Genomic DNA, 15,884 nt, shown 5'->3' with positions numbered 1-15,884 from the left:
GACAGAAGTTCAGGCTGCGTGTAACTTATCAGTGCCCATTTTTATTTATTTATTTATTTTAGCTGCAGCCTGCTTTGCTACGAGGAAATGTGCTACAGGTCACCATAAATCCTGCCCAGGAGCCCGGCCGGCTCCGCTGGTACCACTGCCCTCTTTAGGGGAGGCTCCGCATTGCGCCCTTCGTTGCAGCTGCGGGTTTTGTAAATGGGCAGTGCTACCTTGTTTGCTCGTTTCCGGGAATTTACCATTTGCACAGTGACAAGTGCAAGGTCCTGGATGTCAGCTGATTTGTTCCGACTGCATTTCTACCAGTTTCTTTTCCATACGGCACTCGTGTGTACGGTGGCACAGGGAGAGCAAACTTGCTTGTGGCTGAAGCTTGCTTCCAGTAAAAACCTCTCTACTGCTGGTGTTGAAAATCCCACCTTCTCCTTTCAAGGGATATCTTATGCAACCCTGTACAAGCTGCAGGGAAAACAGGATGTTACTTTCATGAAAGATATGAGTGATGTTTATGGAGAGAGAAGTGACAGAAGGAAAAATTGTGAATAGCGACTACATCAGAAGGGTCCTTGGGTGCCCTGCTTTGTCCTTTTCTTGTAATGAGGGCAGAAGAAGAAAACGAAACACATCTACTAATTAACACATAGTGTAATTTCCCTAGAAAAAGGAAGTAGAGGTTTCTGTTTTGCCTAATCCTGAACAAGTTTCCTGTGAAGATAAGTGGGTTTTTGACTGGGGTCATTTTGCCTTGCTGCTTTTGACTTTATTTTGCCAGAAAAACAAGCAAGCTGGAAACAAATCTGCAATGCTTTAAGCTGTGTCATTTAGCCTAGTTCAAAGAGTAAGTATCAGAAAAGGAAGCAAGGAGTTTTATTTCTTTTTTGTTGTTGTTATGCAAAACAGTACATCTTCAAATTTAGTGCCAGGTCATCCTCAGAGAAAAGTTACAGTTCTGCTCGCTGGTGGCTGGAGTAATTTTTAAAAATTTGATGCCAAGAGAAAATCTTGAAAAATAAGGTCTTTGAATCATGCCTCTGCTGTTCCTTAACACCTGGCTTGAACATTCTCGAGATTGAGTTTCATTGTTCTAGGGAATAATGTGATTTTTTAAGGCATTTTACAAGGTAGAAACACAACTATATGGTCAAGTCACAGTAGATACATATTGAAAATAAAATTCTAACTTTTGCTCCAGTTAGAATTGGGCCTTCCTTATTTTTCCTCCTAAACTAAAATTAAACTGCTTCTGCTTCATTTGAAAGAGGAAAAAACAAAACAAACAAAAAAACCCCAGCCTTTTCAGAAACAGCATTTTCATGGGGGAGGGGGGGGGGGGGGGAAGGGGTAGAAAAGAAATATATTTGCAAAAATTTGAACAAAGCTGCTCTGCTGTGTCAACTGCTGGCTAGAACTCTGATTTATACATTTCTCATTTTTGCAAGACTCATCCTAAACCTGTGTAGGATACAGCTGTTCCTGTCTGTGTCTATTGAAATCAAAAACAGTATTAGTTTTACAGCATAATTCTGCTAGGAAGGGTGGAATATGTTTGTCTTTAAATAAGAAGATGTCAGTAAAAACTGTAAAGGGGTGATAAATGTTGGGAAGATGACACTAGGGAGCAATTCTTAAGGCAATAGCTGGACACCTATAGGAAACAGGAATTTGCATGCTGCCTTTTGCCAAGGCAAATAAATCTGCTTGGAGCATATTCTGCAACAGCGGAAAGGTCTGGCTGCAGTCATGAAGCCTGCAGAGGCATTCCCAGTGCTATCAATTCAGGTTCTGCTGGTGAAAAGCTCCTAACAGAGATACGCCTCAAGCATGCTGACCAAAAGCACTCAGAAAAGCTGGCCTCATCCTTGTATGCTGTATGTCATATGGGGCAAATATTGTTACAGGAAATGAGAGTTGTATATTGCTGCTTCCCTGCCAGTGTTTTCTTACCTTTCACATTTCCCAGGGACTTTGTTGTGTGCTGGTGGCCATGCCAATGTTTCTGGCTGTATGCAAACATGAGAACTGACTCATTCTTGCAACCTGGAATATATAAGCAAAGAAAAGCAAAGCTATACCTTTGGCTGAGGCTGGATCTAAACTCTAAACTGTTTCCTAATATATGCTTATTTGCCTCATAAAGCAAGCAGAATGATTGGCAAGGCTGCTCATGTAACCCCAGACTTAAAACAGGTGTCAAAGCAGCCACAGAAGGGCTACATGCTGTAGCAAAAGGGCTACACTGCAACGAAAGTTCAACATCATTTTTGGAACAATGCATTTGCTGATTACCTTAATTTCAGCAAAGCTTTTATGCACAAAGGAAAGGGTAGAGCCAGCTAGATCTCAAAAATCTACTAAATTGAACCTTTGGAGACAATCCCATATGAAGGTGGAGCAAAGCTACATAATATGTGGGGAAAAAACAGCAAACAGGCATGTGAAAAGAAATACAAAAAGCCAATTAAATTAACGAATTCAAAGAATTACCTTCAAGTGAGCTGCATGAAACAAAGATCTCATAAATGCTTTCTGAGCAAAGCAACCCCAAATTCAAGACTAATCAAAACAGTGAAAACCGGTGTTTTGACAAGCAAACCTCTGTGTACTGGAGGGGGCAGGATACAGTTTTGTGGAACTCGGTTCATTTCTCCACCCCTCCAGGCCTAAATTTAGGGCTGCCAGCATCTGAGGCCCCTTTCCACAATCAAAGGAAAGCCAGTGGTTTTCTAGAGGGCAACTCAGACACTAGGTGAGCTAAGATGTCCATCTAATTCAGAAACTGCAGCAGAGTACCAATTGTTAGATAGGATGAGTACTGGTCTCCTTGTTTCAACTCCAGACTCTGAGAGTGGGGATGACATCATCAATTCTTTGCTGAGAATATGGGAAACTTGCATTTGTTAAAGATGGTGAAACTCTGAGGATTATCCATCAGATAGCTGTGCGCTGCTGTTAGTTATTTGCTTAGAAAGATTTTCCAATTTGATGCTTTGGTTTCAACTTCCTCACAAGACAGACTTGCCAAGAGAGAAGTAAACAAACCTGATAAAGCACATTTCCAACTATCCTTTATTTGCAAATAAATACTCTGTCATATGTTGTTGCATTCATAGAAGTTGTATATGGAACCAAATCTGGTTTTGCACAAGTGACAATTTCCGTTATATATTTTCCTTTTCTTCACTAAAGTCCTTCTGCTGCATTCTTGGAACAAACTTCTTGTATTTACTGGTGATAATCCTTATTACAGTTAAACTCTTGCTTATATGCCCCATTCTTAAGAGGCTGATTATGGAAACATGTAACCTTCTAGCATCTTTTCACAATTCTAGAAGACAAGATTTCATGCTGTTTGTATTTTGACTTGGAATGGACCTGCAGACCATGCAGAAATGCTTTTTTAAAAAACAAACAACAGATACAGAATCCAAGCATAGCTATGAGAACACATAACTATCCTCCTGGATCAGGCCATCCAGCTCACCATTTTGTCTGACATGGCCAGTGATGGATGTGTCTGCAAGAGCAAAAGTTAAATGTAGGGGGGAGGAGGAAGTCAAGCACCACAGTAGATCCAGTTTATAGTGAAAAAGGGCGTGGGCCGCAAGTCCTTCAGGGGGCTCTGCATGTAATCTGAGGCCTGGCTGAGAAGGCTTTGGTTGCCAGCCCTGTGTTATGCCCACAGAGCTTAACCTTGTTCCTGCCATTCTACTTGCTGCTCCTGCCTGAGAGCAAATGGGGAATAAAGGATTGAAACAAGAGGAGCTCCTACAGCTTGTTGAAACAGGGCACAGCCAAACACCTTCAATATCCCTGTGACTTCACAGAATCACAGAATCACAGAATTTCTAGGTTGGAAGAGACCTCAACATCATCGAGTCCAACCTCTGACCTAACACTAACGGTCCCCACTAAACCATATCCCTAAGCTCTACATCTAAACGTCTTTTAAAGACCTCCAGGGATGGTGACTCCACCACTTCCCTGGGCAGCCTGTTCCAACGTCTAACAACCCTTTCGGTAAAGAAGTTCTTCCTAAGACCCAACCTAAAACTCCCCTGGCTCAACTTTAGCCCATTCCCCCTCGTCCTGTCACCAGGCACATGGGAGAACAGACCAACCCCCACCTCTCTACAGCCTCCTTTAAGGTACCTGTAGAGAGCAATAAGGTCGCCCCTGAGCCTCCTTTTCTCCAGGCTGAACAAGCCCAGCTCCCTCAGCCGCTCCTCATAGGACTTGTTCTCCAGGCCCCTCACCAACTTCGTCGTCCTTCTCTGGACCCGCTCAAGCACCTCCATGTCCTTCTAGTAGCGAGGGGCCCAAAACTGAACACAGTACTCGAGGTGTGGCCTCACCAGAGCTGAGTACAGGGGGACGATCACCTCCCTAGCCCTGCTGGCCACACTGTTTCTTATGCAAGCCAGGATGCCGTTGGCCTTCTTGGCCACCTGAGCACACTGCTGGCTCATATTCAGCTGACTATCCACCATCACTCCCAGGTCCTTCTCTGCCTGGCAGCTCTCCAACCATTCCTCTCCCAGCCTGTAGCTCTGCTTAGGGTTATTGCACCCCAGGTGGAGGACCTGGCACTTGGCCTTGTTAAACTTCATGCAGTTGACCTCAGCCCATCAGTGCAGCCTATCCAGATCCTCCTGCAGAGCTTTCCTACCCTCAAGCAGATCGACACATGCACCTAGCTTGGTGTCATCTGCAAACTTACTGAGGGTGCACTCAATGCCCTTGTCCAGATCATCGATGAAGATATTAAAGAGGACCGGCCCCAGCACCGAGCCCTGGGGAACGCCACTAGTGACCGGCCTCCAACTGGACTTGACTCCATTTACCATGACTCTTTGGGCCCGGCTATCCAGCCAGTTTCTAACCCAACGAAGCGTGCGCCAGTCCAAGCCAAGAGCAGCCAGTTTCTTGAGGAGAATGCTGTGGGAAACGGTGTCAAAAGCCTTGCTGAAGTCAAGGTAGACCACATCCACAGCCTTTCCCTCATCCACCCAGCACGTCACTTTGTCATGGAAGGAGATCAGGTTTTTTAAGCAGGACCTGCCTTTCATAAACCCATGCTGACTAGGCCTGATCACCTGCTTGCCCTGCAAGTGCCGCGTGATGACTCTCAAGAGAATCTGCTCCATGAGCTTCCCTGGTACTGAGGTCAAACTGACAGGCCTGTAGTTTCCCGGGTCAGTCCTCTGGCCCTTCTGGTAGATGGGCGTCACATTTGCTAGCTGCCAGTCAACTGGGACCTCCCCTGATAGCCAGGACTGTTGATAAATGATGGTAAGCAGCTTGGCCAGCTCCTCTGCCAGTTCTTTCAGTACCCTTGGGTGGATCCCATCCGGCCCCAACGACTTGTGCACATCCAAGTGCCATAGCAGGTCACCAACCATTTCTTCGTGGATAGTGAGGGCCACATCCTGCTCCCTATCCCCTTCCACCAGCTCAGGGTACTGGGTATCCAGAGAACAACCGGTATTGCCGCTAAAGACTGAGGCAAAGAAGGCATTAAGCACCTCCACCTTTTCCTCATCTCTTGTAACTAAGTTTCCCCCCGCATCCAGTAAAGGATGGAGATTCTCCTTAGTCCTCCTTTTTGTGTTGATGTATTTATAAAAACGTTTTTTGTTATCTTTAATGGCAGTAGCCAGATTGAGCTCCAGATGAGCTTTGGCCTTTCTAATTTTGACTTGCTTCAGTGAGAAGTGGATATTTTATCTCACAACATCCAGAGGCAGGTTGTGAAAGTAGGGGCAAAGTCCCTGTTAACTCTCACCTAAAAGTTCCACGGATCCTTTATTCCAAGATTATTTAAAACATTTTTTTCCCACCTGATGTTTCCCCTCTTCTAAAAAATTGGCTTGGCTTCCAGCAAAACATTTCCCTGACACTTCCAGGTCTTTGTTGTGGAAAGTACAGGCAGGAGGAAGGTTTCACAACAGTCCCTCTGAAACCCGAATCCTTGCAGACCATGTTTTTTGCGTTTCTGGTAACAACAGTTTAAGCTCTGGGAGAAACTGTGACCTTTGCTCAGTAAAGTTGATTTTCTCCTCTATTTGAGTGCTATGCTAATTGGATTTCTGCTACAACTGAGTTTTAGCTGCTTGCTTTCCTTTCCTCACCAATCCTTCACCCACCTTTACCACAGAGATAGAGTCAGTGGTAACCAAAAGGAGTGGAGAACAGAGAAAAACCTGCCACAGAAGCATTTTCCTCTTCCTTAGAAGTCAGGGCTCTAACAGCACATAGTTGAAATGGTTTCTAGTCACTGACACCTAGAGCCAGGACATGTACGGTCAGGAAGAGCTTTATTTTCTCACCTGTGGACAGGCCTTTTGTACCAACCATCATATAGCTACCACCCTCCTTCCCAGTTTAAATACGATTTAGTATGCAGAATGAGTTTTGGAAGGAAAATGACCATTGGTGGGATTAGGGAGGGGAGAGGATTCTGGTACATATTTCAAACAGGTGGGACTGTGGTTTCTGGGTTAGTGGCTAACTCTCTACCTCTCCTCAGTGCTTTACCAGGTCTACAAGTGTGATGTGAGGTGTGCATCCATGTCCTTTGAGAAACCTCACTAGTTGCAGATGGGGAGAAATGAGGAAAGTTGGTTCACCAGAAATTATGCTTCTACCCAAGAACCCCAATAGCAGAAGTATCTGTGAAAGGAATTACTTTGTAGGCTGGGTAGTCACAAAGGAGAATAAGGTCATTTCCAAGAAGTCCCAATTAGTTAGCTCTTAGTTGCATGTTATGCAAGGAAAGGGAAGAGTCCCCTTCCCCCTCCTCTTGTGTAAGAAGGGGCGGAAGAGGACTGGATGGCCCATAAGGGGAGAGAAAGGTGCAAGAGAGGCAGTCAGCGAAGGGACAAGTTATGCAACTTTCACTTAATTGAGAATTGTGTTTCAAATCTGCAGAAAACAGCACATTGCTCTCCTTGTTCCCTGGACAGAAAGGCACAGTTTTACAATCTCCTTTTATTGTTTTGCTGATAAGCAGGCATTTCACTTGTCTGACACTATACAAAATGTCCTTTAGTAAATTCAGTCAGTGCCATGGCCTTTTCCAGCTGGAACGTTAAACCAGATCCTGGCTGGCCAGCTAAGTTTTTACCCCATAACAGATTGTTGCAGCTGTGGCTGGCCAAGGTACCTGAGCTAGAAAGGGAAAAAGTCAGCTTCAACTCCTGCTTCTACCCTTGCCCAAATGTGCAGTGCAATTATAGTGCAAGCTTTGAGACCTTTGGGACAAGCTGGGTTGGCATGCACAAGAACAACTTGAGTACATGACTTTGTATTATTGTCCATGACTTTGTATTTCCATTCTGCAAACTGACTGCTAGCCAAAGTTTAGGCCTGCTCTGCTTATTTTGCAAGAACCCTCTATGACCTATACAGACTCCTACTGTAAACAGCTATAAAGTTAGCAAATCTTCCTTCTTTGGCAAAACTCCCAAAGAGTACTTCTGCCTGGTACCTGTGTCCAAGGAAGGGTCAGGGGTTACCTCTTCCAGGGGAAACCCATCTCCTGGCATGGTAATCTCCATTGCCTGAAATGACCCATCTGGGTCACTGGCAATTGAACACAAATTTGTTTTTGCATTACTCTGACAAGCAACAGGATTGTTTGATTCCCGTTCAGCTCAAGACCTGAAAGCAAAGCTATCAGAAATTGCTGAATCAGAGGACACGGATCTCTGACAACAATAATATTTGTGAATCTTAAAAAAGAATATATATATTAAAAAAAAATAATAATCTGAAGTTGTTTTTGTTTTCTAAAAATAAATAAATAAATAAATAAAAAAGAACAGCGCCTTCTGAGGTCCCTATGATTACCATGTTTCTTTGTTAGTCAACGGAAACATGCCATTTTTGCCACTTAGCAAAATACTTTCTAACAAGACATTATGACAAAGATGAAAATACCTTGCATTGGTATGAATAATTTTGGCTTTATGTGAACATATTAGAGAAAGAAACCTCAGGAAAAAAAAATATTTTAAGTGCTGGCATGTTCTTAAGTGATAGACCTTCTGTATTTTACACAGAAATGATAGCTATCTTTCAACCCACACAAATGCATTTATTTTTCTTTTTTTTAAGCATAAAGCAACCAAAAAACTTCCACCTGATTACTATCTGAGCTTTTGGATATCAATAGAGTTTATTATTTCAGTGGGTTATGATTAGTTTTTATTTGTGTCTAGGTGACCTCTGCTGGTAGATTCTTATTATTACTGTAATCTTATCATTCTTATCATAACTGTAATAATACTGTAATAATAATTATTATTAGGAAAAAAATCTTCACTAAAAGGGTTGCGAAGTATTGGAACAGGCTGCCCAGGGAAGTGGTTGTAGAGTCACCACTGGAGGTCTTCAAAAAACATGTAGAGCTTAGTGACATGGTTTAATGGCAGTGCTAGGTTGGACTAGATGACCTTAGAGCTCTTTTCCAATCTGAATGATTCTATGATTCTAATTCACATGTAAGGGTATAGATGCATTGATATTCTGGTAAGTACTACCCTACATTCACAAGAAAACATACAATCCTTGCTCTGAAAAATAGACTCCCATTCTGTAAAGGTGTAAACAAAACAAAACAAAACAAAAAACCAGCCCCAACCACAAACCAAATAAATAAGAACAAAACCAAAACAAAACAGAAGGCAGTTTTTAGAGAAACATTTACAAATATCTAAGAACATCTCAGGATAGGGTCACTGGCGTTTATTCAACATAATTGCCTAAATGCCAGCTATTGCTCGGAAAGCCCCTGAATTTCATCCTGCAAGGAGGTTATACCAAGGAAAGGGTTAGTCTCCATTTGCATTCTTTCCTTGTACGCTTTCTCATCCCAACTGCTAACAGCTACTGTATACCAGCTAAATGGACCTTTATTCTGACTCAGCATGGCTGCTGACAGTCTGTCCCATATGCTACAGCAGAACAGGATAATATGATACTTGATAATAATAGCCATTCACCTCAGGTATCACAATGCAACTCGCAGCTAACAGCCTTGGTCTTTGTGAGACCCAAGGTCACTTCTATTATTACAGCACAGTGCAAGGAAATGCCACAAATACCAAGAGGGCCTTATCTGTTTATCATAGGTGAAATTGGCACGCTTTGCAGTACTATGGCTCCATGTCGGAGCACAGGCTTTGAGTTCATACAAGTTTATAACGCGGGGCTGGCTCTGGCAGCCCAGACAGAGCTCAGCGTGTGGTGCATGTGTGTATTTACGATGACATTGCTGCGACCATTTCTCAAGCATTCAGCTGCCACACCGACAGCAACAGTGCCTCAGGACAAGGCATCAGGTCCAGATGCACTGGAAAAAACTTGTCTTGGCCATGTCCTGCTCATGGCGGGAGCCAGGGGCACAGGCCTGGCATGGGGCTCGCCTCTTCCTTGCCCCGCATCCTTCGTGTAATGTGCCCAGTCCCCTACACGGGCTTCGCTTTGCCTGTCACGACAGAAACGCGAAGTTAGCCAACAGTCTGTGTCACGGCTGCCGCCAATCCGACCCCGCACACCCCAATGGAGCCTGAAGGGGCCGGGGTCGGGCCAAGCCCCGAGATCCGCCGCGACACCGCCGTGCCGCGGCCGACCAGTACAGCCCAGTATGGCCCAATACCGCCCAGTACTGCCCTGCCCGGCCCAGCCCAGCCCAGTCCAGCCCAGCCCAGCCCAGCCCAGCCCAGCCCGGCGCGGCGCCCCCCGCCCCCCCCGCCCCGCCCCGCCGCCCCCCTCTCCCCCCCCTCCCCCCCCGGGCTCCCGCTCTGAAGTTTGCAGGCGATTTCCTCTCCGGGCTGGCCTTATCTCGGGCCGCACGTTGGCGCGCGGTGACTAATAGCGGCACAACATTGTCTCGGGATAAAATAGAGCCGGGGCTGTTTACCCGCTCCATGGGGGTTCGCTATAAAAGGGCGCCGGGGGCTGCCGCGCCAGCCAGACGCGCCGGGCCGCCCCAAGCTGCCGCCTGCCCCCGCCGCCAGCGGGAGCCAGCGCCCTCCGTCCTGCGGCGGCCACAGCCTTCTCCTTCCGTCTCCTTCCCTCTTCTTTAACTTTGTTTCTTATAAAAGGAAAAAAAAAAAAAAGGTTTAGCTTGAGTTTTGCTCCCGCTATGGATTACTCGCACGTCGTCCTCCCGCTGCTCTTCGTGCTATGCCCGGGGCTGCTGTCGGCAGGTAGGTGCAGCCTCGGGACGCAGCGGGAGGGAGAGGGTCGGGGGGCTGGGCACTACACCGGGCTGAACCGAGCCGCGCTGAGCCTCTGCCTCTCCTTCCTTAGCCCCCGGAGCCGAGGTGGGCTCCGCTCCACCGCCCCCCGCCGCCCTGCACCGCCGCGCCCGGCGCTGCTCCTGCTCATCGCTGCTGGACGAGGAGTGCGTCTACTTCTGCCACCTGGACATCATCTGGATCAACACCCCCGAGTGAGTGGGCCGCCGGCGGTCTGCTGAAGGTGGGGTGGGGGGGGAAGATAAAGTGGATGGGGGTATTCGGGGGGGGTGGGGGTGGGGGTTGCTGAGGAACCTCAAGATCCCCCGCGGAAAGAAGGGGGAGAAAGGAGTGTTTCTGTGTTTCTGTGCATGGGGTCTCCTACTGCTTCCCCCCTACACCCTGTTTTTCTGCCGCATTTAGTAGCAAGGCTGTTCACTTGGAGAACGTATTTGAGCACCTAGAGCGAGGGGAGAGCGCCTCATAGCCCTAACGCACCTGCGCTCCCAAAATCTAGGCAAGTGTTTCCTTTGGGTGCTGCCCTGCAAGGGCTGCAGGTTGCTTTTCACCATGAATCAGAAACAGAATGCCAAAAGCATGTTTGTATCACTCTGATTTTACATGGCCATTTTTCTGAGATGTTACGAAGCTGAAAGGTTTCCTTTGACACAGGGTGTCTTCTCACCAGCTCTCGCTACACTCTGCTGCAGACTAATGCATCTTGCCTGTTAATAGTAATAGGTGCAGAGTCTGTTTCTGCAGACTCCTTTCCAAAAGGTAGCAAGCTAGAGCCTCACCTAACACTGCAAACACTGACTTTGGCAATCTGTTCTACTGCTGGAATTCCTCTGAGGATATGTGCCTCACTTTTATTGCTTCTCTCAGTATTGGCAGTTACCAAAGTTCAAAGAGATGAGGCTCTATTGGTTTCTATTGCACAGAGCGGTGTAGCAGCTTTATGAAATCACAATTAAAAGGTCATTAGCCTTGCCAGTAGCCATGTTAATCACTATGTTGCAGGTTCATCAGAAACATTTACATGGAAATTATGACCAGCAAGGCATTGCCAAACCCACAACCTTTACTCACGCAATCAATCCCATCAATAAGATTGCCCAAAATACCCTGCTGTTCTGAAGCCACAAAATTATTTGAATAACTTTCATGTTGTCTGTTTGATCATAGGAAGACTGTTCCTTATGGTCTTGGAGGCCCTTCTCGATCCAGAAGATCTCTGAAGGACATGGTGCCTGAGATGCTCACTGAAGCCAGCAGCAGATGCCAATGTGCCAACCAGAAAGACAAGAAATGTCTGAACTTCTGCCAGACAGGAAAAGATCTCTGGTGCGTTTATTGTTGCTACTCTTTAAAAGGCAGCACATGTGAAAAGGCTGGATTGTGGTAGACTTACTCATTTTGGCACTTGCTGAGTGAATAATCTTCCCAAAGCCTTGCCTCCTACCTGGGTGCTCATGCTGCTATGATACATACTAGGGTTTGGCCCAGATAGATGGCTTATTACATGCCTTGAGAAGTGGTTGATGAGATGCCTCGCCTTGCGGACTGCAGACTTGTTTTTTTTAACAGCTGCATCTTTTTACTTCTAATAGGGCTCAGTCCACAGTGGAGATGACCTTGCATCATCGCAGCAAAGGTGGCAATTGCATTGGACCCAAATGCATGAACCAACAGTTTGTTGACAGCAGGAAGATTAAGAGGTGAGTTTCCTCTCATCCAGCTGTAGTTCCCTAGAATAGCAATAGAGAGCACCATTCACCTCCCTTTGGGTCAACACAGGCATGGCTGTTGATTTCAACTTGAGAGTTCTGAGGGAATCAGTGAGGATATTTTCAGGGCTTTTGTTCATGCTGTGGAACCTTAGCTTGTGAAGACAAGGGTACTGAGCTCTGCCTAGCCTCATCCATTTGCTTGTGGGGAGCAGATTTGGTTGTAGGTTTAAAGATACCCCAGTTTTCAGAAGAGTATAAAATTGTATTCTGGCAGAAATAGCAGAACCTGATACATGAGTGTGTACAGGCATTATCACAATTACTTAAAAATAGTACGTCCCAACTATTCTAAAACTAAGTTGAGTCTGAATACTTTTTATTAGATTATTTGCTTCATCTCACTGGGGGAAAATCCAGATTTGAATATATGGTTTCTTCTGACTGGTGTGGCTGCTTATCCCTTATGTTGTCTGATTAAAACTGTGTATGATGAATACAGGATGCTAGCAATAGAAATGACTGTAGAGAGGCTGAGAAAACGGAAAATAAATATTAAATGAATATTCAAGCCCAATTTGACTTCTGAAACTGAGAGTAAATTCCAGGACTGCACTTTGAAATCCATGCAGAAAAAGTTGAGTGGCAATAGAGAGCAGTATCCCTTTCCAGTGCAGTTCAAAGAAGCATACCTTGGACTTGCTGCACCCATGAACCCCACAAGATGCCAGAAATCAGCTTTGGAGCTGAGCATCAGTACAGTTACATCACCTCTGGTGTTCAGTCTTCATATATATGCCCATGTGAAAGTGCAGCATACAAAAGTTCACCCATGCAAACGTAGGCTCTCAAGTGCTGCTTTCAAAAGCAAAACAGGGTGTGCGGGATCAGGTAGCCTGGTGATTTTGAGTGAGACTTTGGCCCTGGAGTTGTTAAATCATTTCTGAAGATGAGACTTACTTCTTAATTCTGGTATGGGCCCCATTATGGGTCCAGATCTATTTTACCTGAAAGAAAAGAAACAGTCAAAAAGAGTAATGTTGAAGACCTCTTGGTTGGATATATGCTATTTAAGAAAGTCAAGGGCATATAAAGTTGAATAAATATTTCAACATATTTTAATGTTTGGATTGAAATTCTAATTCACATATTTTGAGTGGCTTAGGTTAGCGTAATTCTGGCGGTTGTATAGCAGTCACTGGTTTCTGAGGATCCTATGGTAGAAATTGAGGCTAGGGTTTAGTTAATCAAACCGCTGAGTGTCTGCACACTGGACATGCATCTTCATTATTCATGTAATAATAAGGGTATATTTCTTATTTTTTGCAGGCTGGAGGCCATTGGTAACAGTATCAAAGCTTCCTTCAGTATTGCAAAGCTGAAGGCTGAGCACCAGAAAGGGTGGAAGTTTAAACATAACAGGGCAAACAAAAGGCAAAGCATCTGGGAAAGCCTGAAAACATCCTAGTGGGAAGATCACCCCAATCTTTCTCCATCACATTTGCTGCCAAAGCATCATCAAAACTCTCCTTTGACTTTTAACATGCCGCTACGGCAAAGGGCCTCTGTCCAAGTGTTTGTGCAGCAGAGCAAAACACTGAGGAAATCCCATATATGGAGGTATAAAAGCAAAGGATTTCATCCTTCTGGAATTCAGACAGATGGGTAGAGGGGGAGAAAGGAAATCCACATGTAACATGTTAAAAGCTATCTCTATGAAGAAATAGTTGAATATTACTTCTGGAATGTTACTCATCAATTGAGCAGCTTTCAGGGTCTACATCAAATGCATTTTGCAAGGAAGACCTCGCAGATGTGCTTAAAAAGGACAGAAAGTAAGATCTGAGCGGACAAACTTCAAAGCAAAAACTCTATTTCTTGACTAAAATGCAAAAATGAAAGCCACAGTGTTACTTTAACCAGGACTTACTGCATATATACATGTCTACCTCCCATGCTGTTTGTTGCACTCCTGCTAGAGCATTTTTACACCTTTTTATTGCCTTTAGTAATCAGTAGCAACCCTTTGCCTTTTTTTTTCAGAAGTCTAGTTTACTTGTACAACTGGAGTTAACTGAATGTGGGTTAGATGCTGTGCTTGTTTGCATAGGTAGAGTTCTTTGGTTTTGGATACCAAAGGACTGTTCAACAGAAAATAAGCATTAGAGAACACTACTAGATTTCCCATAACAATGATATCTTGATAACAAGTTCTAATAATAGAGGTTGTTACGTCTTACACGCCACCAAAACAGCACTGGAGCAGAGCTGTAACAGATACTGTTGTTGGGTTCATTCAGCGCTTTGTTTGGTATAAATGTGTAGAGACAAAGGGTTGTCTTAAATTATGTAAAAGGCTAATATTGGGTGAATTTTTATATCAGTGAATTTGTTCACATTGATGAATTTGCTGACAGGTTTGATTGAATTTTATGTGCTTAATTTTTAGGTGGTATGTATTTATATTCACACAAGTTTTTCATTATATTTACCATGTTGAATACACATTGAAGTAGGCCATATTGGTCTATGCATGTTTTATGTATTTCTGTATGAAATTGGGAAGTGCTTTATGCCTATCAAGGTAAATATTTTCAGAAATAAATATTTTTAATTACTGTATTGGCTTGTTTATCATGTGCTCTGCTTTTTTCCTAGGCCCATGGTGATGGAGGCAGACTGCCCCACATACAAAGCTGACCTAAATGAGGTGTATGCCCATGATTGCTTTTCTGACAAATTAGCAAGATTCCAGCACCGACAGTTTAGACCAGGGCTGTGCCAGATGTGAAACAACAGGCATTACTTGTTCTAGCTTAATGCTTCCACATTGAAATTTATTGACAAAATTAGAATTGGCCAAATGAGATTAGACTAGAGAAACACTCTGTCACATGGCTAATGTTATTTTTCATCCAATATTATAAATTCCAGTGTTGGATATATCGTATAATTAAAATATGGCCAATAAGGGTTGGATATTGATGAACTAGAGGAGAAAGATGAGCACACTTTGTGGGCTATATTGGGTTCAGCATGGTTATGCTAGTTATTACCATGCTATCCCAGAAGTCTCGTCTCTTAAAGATGGAGACCTCAATGCGACCTGGCCCCAACCCAGGAAAGAGCCAAAGCAGTAGTAAAACATTGCATATCTCCAAATGTTTTAGGCTATATGGGAAAACAAAACAAAAGAGTTAGTTCATACTTGCTGGATGAAAATGAGGGTTTTGTGCATGTGTGAGGGGGGGTTGTTTTGTTTTTAAACATTTACAAGCAGATAAAAGGTGTGAGACACAAAAGCTGATTATAGTGGCAGTTAAAAATTGCTGAAATAGTTCTGTATTTCTTGTTGATGTTCACTTGCTTGTAGAGTGCTTCATACTGAAACACCAGAAGGCTAAATGCAGCTATTATACCGTTTCCTCCAATACACTCTGCTGCATTTTGGGCAACAATTGAATTGAGAGGTGGCAGTGTTGGCAGCCCAGCTCTGTATTAACTGTGTCTTGCCCTGGTTTGCATTAATAAACTGGACCGAAAACCAGAATTTAATAGTCTGTTTGTCTCAAAGAATAAGCAAAAGGGAGCATGAAGTATTCTATCTGAAGGCTGGCTCACACACAAGTAACAGGATCTGTCCCAAAGGTTTGATCCTTCTTAACCTGAGCTGCATGGCAGAAAGAGCCTCAGTAACAGGGCCAGAAACCCCCGATTAAAAAAAAAGAAAAAAAAAAGAAAAGAAAAAAAAAAAAAAGAGGCATGGTATGTGCTGGGATTTATGGCATGGAATATGGAGCAGTGTAAAAGTACATTATGATTCATAATAAACTGCACAAAAATATGTTCTACCTGAAGCCAATGGAAACATTGTGCTGATTGTGAAGGCAAAGCTGCAAAATCGGGGCTC

The 15,884-nt window shown here is 44.2% G+C and overlaps 1 protein-coding gene and 1 long non-coding RNA gene across 2 annotated transcripts; one reads left to right on the top strand and one right to left on the bottom strand.

Annotated features, from left to right (window-relative positions):
* Window positions 1–8,736: 8,736 nt before the first annotated feature.
* Window positions 8,737–10,017, bottom strand: LOC311430895. The gene is made up of 2 exons (XR_014689103.1): window positions 9,929–10,017; window positions 8,737–9,493 (listed from the first exon to the last, which is right to left on the bottom strand). It is a non-coding gene; the product is annotated as an uncharacterized lncRNA (long non-coding RNA).
* On the top strand, window positions 9,975–14,596 carry EDN1 (endothelin 1). The gene is made up of 5 exons (XM_084507830.1): window positions 9,975–10,217; window positions 10,321–10,462; window positions 11,433–11,591; window positions 11,858–11,965; window positions 13,304–14,596. Exons 1-5 carry the CDS (start codon window positions 10,154–10,156, stop codon window positions 13,440–13,442), a joined length of 612 nt encoding a protein of 203 aa, XP_084363956.1. The 5' UTR covers window positions 9,975–10,153; the 3' UTR covers window positions 13,443–14,596.
* The last annotated feature ends 1,288 nt before the right edge of the window (window positions 14,597–15,884 follow it).

Source organism: Aythya ferina (assembly GCF_964211825.1).
Source record: "Aythya ferina genome assembly, chromosome: 2".
NCBI lineage: Eukaryota > Metazoa > Chordata > Aves > Anseriformes > Anatidae > Aythya > Aythya ferina.
Note: the sequence above shows the minus strand (reverse complement) of the source record. Positions and strands in the feature narration are given on the sequence as shown.

Excerpts from the sequence above, each read along its gene's own strand:
- EDN1 (XM_084507830.1), top strand. The coding sequence starts at position 10,154 with ATGGATTACTCGCACGTCGTCCTCCCGCTGCTCTTCGTGCTATGCCCG. Across the intron at positions 10,218-10,320 it reads CCCGGGGCTGCTGTCGGCAG|CCCCCGGAGCCGAGGTGGGC; the intron begins GTAGGTGCAGCC and ends CTCCTTCCTTAG. Across the intron at positions 11,966-13,303 it reads GACAGCAGGAAGATTAAGAG|GCTGGAGGCCATTGGTAACA; the intron begins GTGAGTTTCCTC and ends TATTTTTTGCAG.